Source organism: Lycorma delicatula, chromosome 1, assembly GCF_047948215.1.
Source record: "Lycorma delicatula isolate Av1 chromosome 1, ASM4794821v1, whole genome shotgun sequence".
NCBI classification, from domain to species: Eukaryota; Metazoa; Arthropoda; class Insecta; order Hemiptera; family Fulgoridae; genus Lycorma; species Lycorma delicatula.
Window position 1 is genome coordinate 112954479 of NC_134455.1, and position 6000 is coordinate 112960478.

At 31.9% G+C, this 6000-nt stretch overlaps 1 protein-coding gene across 1 annotated transcript in view; it reads right to left on the bottom strand.

Annotated features, from left to right (window-relative positions):
- Positions 1-2419, bottom strand: part of LOC142321261 (TGF-beta-activated kinase 1 and MAP3K7-binding protein 1-like) — a 38123-nt gene extending 35704 nt beyond the window's left edge. The window contains exon 1 of the mRNA XM_075359262.1: positions 2242-2419. Within this exon, the coding sequence (XP_075215377.1) occupies positions 2242-2329 (88 nt within the window). The 5' untranslated portion in view covers positions 2330-2419. The remainder of the gene's footprint in view (positions 1-2241) is intronic.
- Positions 2420-6000: the final 3581 nt, after the last annotated feature.

Here is a 6000-nt window from a genome sequence, read left to right on the forward strand (position 1 = left end):
GAGCCTCTGATCAAGTTAACACATATCTAATGGGTTAGCTGATGATTGGATGCCCATACCATATGAAGAACATTTTTACATACAAGCAAAGAATAATTTGAATAGAAATTAGATTGAAACCCTACTTACTCCTATAGTGTTGACTGTACATCATACCAGTCCTCAACTCTATTACACAAAATTAGGGAAAAGTTAGTACAGAGTTTGAATCAAATCATTGGTCTGTAATTTCCTATCTCTTACTTATTCTTTTTCATAAAAAGAATAAGTAATAATGCTTATTTCATTCTCGCATAACAATATAGTATAGATTAATTAAAATGAGTATGTTAAAACTACTTTTATGTACATAGGAGTTTTAAATGTTAAAATAAGAGATGTGGCTACTAAATAATGAGACTAATCCTGCTACAGAACTGCGCATGCACCAAATTCATACGACTGGAAGCTGTGTAGCATGAAGCCTTCTCTTTTGATTTTTACCACTCGTTTCTGTAGACATATTAGTCTGGCCATGGCCTTCGTTTAGATAACATCTGTTTTTTTGTTTTGCCGAAAAAATGATAAGTGTTTTATTAGAGCAAAGAATTGTCGCAAAATTTCATATGAAACTTGGAAACACCGTACTGCAACTTAGCTTTTATTAAAAAAGGTATATGCCACATACACAAGCTTTTGAGTGGTTTAAGTGTTTCCAAGATGGCTGAGAAGACATTAAAGATGATGTTCACTCGAGTAGCCCTTCTACATAAAAAACGGATAAAAATTATAAAAAAAATTGGTAATCTGATTCAATCTGACTATCGGTTAACTACATTGTCTTTATTCAGGGTCCTTGCTCAACTCCATGAAAAAATATTAAAAAAACAACTTGAATTGTGGAAGAACAAGTCATGGGTTCTTCATCAGGATAATGCACCAGCTCACACTGCATTGTCTGTTAAGACATTTCTAGCCAAGTATAGCCCATTATTATTCTCCCACTGTTAGACCATCTACCTTATTCAACTGACCTGGCACCATGTGACTTTTATCTGTTCCCCAAGGTCAAATCTGCATTAAATGGAACATTTCAGACCGTTGAAGCTGTGAAAGAAAAACCTGCACAAATCATGAAAGAGCTGACAGAAGAAGACTTCCAGCACTGTTTCATACAATGGAAAATTCTCATGGAGTGCTATAGGGATAGAGGAAGGTGTATATTGAAGAAGATAGTAACTAAATATCTATAAATTTAAATTAAATATTTTACAACATTAGTATCGTTATTTAATAGCCACACCTTGTATAACCAGTGGAAAACAGGTACGGAAATTTTAACTCAGAACTCAAGAGAAATGAGTGAACTAATGAAAAATTCTAAATCTACATAACGAACTGAAAGTAACAGTTATTACAGAAATTTCAGTAACTCAATCATGTTACTAAGACCAACTGTAATTTTCTAATTCATTTATTTTTAAATCTTTCCATATAATTTTGAATTACATGGCAATCAGCAATGAAAATTACATAAAATTACTGTTTTGTGACAAATAAAATTAAAAGCAAAGACCAATGGTTTGAGCTAGTTCAGATTTTAAATTGAAAGTGTGTAAAAATAACAGAATTTTTATAAGTAAATAGTTAATTTTTTTTATTGACATTGGGAAATCTTTACATATATTTTAACAAGGGAGATAAGGCAGATAAAATATGTGAAAAATTCCAATCCTCACCTGATTACAAACCCTAGATTACTTAATCTACAAACCAACATGCTAACCACAGAATCAACTAGTTAAAATAATATATTCAACAATACTGGCAATTATACAAGGACAGTTGTAGCAGACATCAATAACAAACATTAACTAAAGTTTTGAAATGAATTATCAACTGCAATATGTGTTTTGTGGTCATTTAGTATTCTACTGACAGCAGTTAAAACAACTTCTAAATTGATAAGCTAAGACTTAAAAATAAAATATTCTCTGTCATCAGTAACTGTGAAACCAAAACTACACATAATTAATTATTACCTTACAACTGAATGGTTAATTTTTAACTTAAAATATCTACAACATACATCTTAATATAAAGGTAATTAAAAACTAGGCACATAATCCACACGCAGTAGAATGAAAAGTAGCAATAAATCTAACTTAACAAATTACTAATATGACATATATAATTTAAAGTGAAATTATTTTCTGGTAAAGAATTTACAAAATAATTAACACAGGTAAACATTCTACTTGCCTGACTGTTTACAAACAGGAAGATCATCAGTCCAACTATACTGCTCTTCATAACCCATTGATCTCGGTAACTCAGCACGAGTTGGCATTCTTAAAGTAAAAGTTACGAGAACGCGGCCAACCACGAAAACCACAATATATCAAGATTTACAAACACACTCCATCACTATGCTAAGGAATTCAAGGTTAGATTATCGAAGGATCGATCTTATCGATAAAACAACCATCGGTCATTCGATATTTTTTGTTCGACAGTCTGAAAAGGTATTCATCGACTTGAACTTACGCTGAAATAATACTGCGAGTATACATGATATAGTTATATTTACGATGTTAGAAAGTGAGTGAAAATTTTAAACAAAATTAATTGATAAGATCTTCGCATAATTTCTTTCGGATTGTATTTATAAAATTTACTTCGCCATTCCGTATAGAATTCATTGTATAAAGGTCATGAATGAGACAAATTTCTATAAAATCTTTAGAAAGTGCTAAAAACCTTTTAGCCTGAACTGGTTTGAAATTGGAGATGTATAAATCGGAAGAAATAGTGCGCCTGTTGAAGACTAGCTTGCCTTAGTAACCCACCGAGTTGATCTAGCGATGAACGTGTCTTCCCAAATCAGCTGATTTGGTAGTCGAGAGTTACAGCGTTCAAATCGTAGTAAAGTTAGTTTTTTTACACGGATTTGAATACTGGATCGTGGATACCGGTGTTCATACTGGATCGTGGATACCGGTGTTCTTTGGAGGTTGAGTTTCAATTATCCACACATCTCAGGAATGGTCGAACTGAGACTGTACAAGACTACACTCGTACATATCATCCTCATTCATCCTTCTTTCTTTCTTTCCTGTTTAGCCTCCGGTAACTACCGTTCAGGTAATACTTCTGAGGATGATATGTATGAGTGTAATTGAAGTGTAGTCTTGTACATTCTCAGTTCGACCATTCCTGAAATGTATGGTTAATTGAAATCCAACCACCAAAGAACACCGGTATCCACGATCTAGTATTCAAATCCGTGTAAAAAGGACTGGCTTTACTAGGACTTGAACGCTGGAACTCCCGACTGCCAAATCAGCTGATTTGGGAAGACGCGTTCACCACTAGACCAACCCGGTGGGTATGCTCATTCATCCTATGAAGTATTATCTGAACGATAATTACCGGAGAAAGAAGAGCTTTTCTAGGTGCATGCAGGGTATACCAAACTTTGTAATTCATCTCGCCAATAAGGAAGAATATGTAAAGTTGTTAAGGAACTGGTAAAGAATACTAATTATTTTGGTTTACCTAAGAAAGTAACTGAAAATCTAGTTGAAATTCTGCCCCAGCATTTGAAATACTTATTTTTAATAATTTATGATGATGACCATTGAAGCAGAAGTCAGTATTGAATGAATGTAGGAGTTATTAAGCCTCAGATAGAAAATTGCTTCTGCAGGAATGAGTTCTAGATAAATAATGATAAAACCCAGAGTATGTAATTTTGACTTCGTGAATTAGTCATCGTCAGGAAAGCATTAGAGGTTTTCCCTTGGAAAGTAGTATCTTAATAAAATACTGCCAAGAGTTAGATTTTTAATAAGTAAATTTGCCATAACACTCTGGAATATATGGATTTTGTTTACTTCGTCTTCCATATTCACCTTCTTCTTCATGTTGGAATTTGGGGTTAACGGTTGATGGTAAGGATGTTTTTTAAGAAGCATATAATGATTATAAGAATAATGACTTCAACAAGTAAAGTACATCACTGTAAATTCATTTTTAAATGATTCAGGATACTTCCTGAAATGGTTGGTCTGATGTAAGCTACAAAGAGAGCCAGAATGTATATGAACACAACACCCATGGAAAGAATCTGTTATATACCCTCTGGTGTCAGTTGGGTAAAGTTCAGTGTTGCTATATAATCCTATTTTGATAAGTGAATGCATGTTTTTAAGTATCACATAAAAGCTTCTAAAACAGCATTTGGGCAGCAAACAATTTACCAAGAAAAAATTACAGACGAGCTTCATATGGACAAAGTGTTGCACACCAGGAATAATTTCTGTTCGTGAAATATCAAAGTAATTAATTTATACTAATACAGGTAGCCAGAGTATGTGTCCTGGACACAAGGTCTCGCTACCTCTATGTGAGTGTGTATACCTACTCACAATGCATTTATTAACTTTTAAAATCACTTTTATAGTTTGAACAAACTTATTTTTATTTATTTCATTTCGATATTCCCATTATGTGGAACTACAAATTACCCACTTTGGTTCTGTAGCAACTTAGCCAAGCTATGTCACAATTTTTTTTCTGGAACAGACGAGGGGCATCTTTTTCCCTTTATCACCAAGTCATCAACTGTAATATGGAATGAAAACATGTAGCATATGAAAAATACCATGCTTGATTAGTATTCAAACGTGGGACCTTCTGGACCAAGGGTGAACACTACAATTCCAGGTAATTATAGAGATCAGCAAAGTCCTCCCAGTTTCACCTAATATCTAATGCAAGTTTTTTTCATGCTATAATTCCAAAATCATTTCTAAATACAATAACAAGCTATGCATTTGCAATGGGTATTTTTTTTTTATTTTTTCATGTTGCATTAAGAATGATTAAAGAAAGCTTTTACCATGCAATTCAGATAAGTAATTCTACAACAGAATGGTACTACTAATTAGAATGTAATTTTTTCTTCATTATGGTTACTGTGAGTAAAAACCAATCTGATATTAAACTAAATTTATATACTGTATTAAAAAGAATTAAAATACTAAGATTCAGCTTCTTCTAAAAAATTAAAAAATAATATTGTTCTGAAAAATCAAGATCAATCATTACAAATACAATACAATCACCAGATACAATAATGCCCCTGTTATAGATATATTGTACTGCTCAGAGGGCTCAATGTTCTACACTGGTCAATCAGGATGCTGCTTCAGAAATACAATGAACCTTAAAACCGCTCAATATTTTTGATAATAAACATTTGCCAGCCATCTCACTTACTTAGTCTATTAATATTGACAACAATCTTGATGTCTGTACACAGACATACACAGATAACAACACCATTATACACTTGAATATTTTGAAATAGTATGTCTAACAGTCAGCGCAAATATCAGCTAATGCAAGGGTAAGATAAGAATATTAGCACAAATCACTGAAAATGATTATAAAATACTGAAAATCTCTTTAAGCAAAGAAGTGTTGGGGCTTCAAAGTTTTCCATTATTCATTATTATTTATATTCAGCTTTTTAATATTCTTAAAAACTTCACTGTATTACTGTAAATAATTAATAAATTCACTGCATTTCTCATAATGTTTAACATTGAATTTGCTAATTTTTGTATGCGCATTCTACTTTCACATTATTTAACAATCAGGGGATGATTGTAGGATGCACTGTTCTATTCTGAATGTGAATCTAATCAATGTTTCGATTTGTAAGGTGATTTTAAGATGAATTATGATTTCAGATACTTTTTTGTATTATTGCATAAATTAATTACTGGTAATATTTGTAAAAAAAAATTAGTAATGCTGTGAGTAGCAAATGTTTGCTTTTATTAAACAAATATAACCAATATGTAATTTGTGTAACAGTACAATAATTAGTTCTTCAAGAAATGACATTATAATTCTGTTACAATTTTTAACAAATTAATAATCTGATTGAAAAGCTTTCCACCAGTGTAATATTCCTTACTCCTTTTAATTTATTAATTTTGTTTTTTCTGA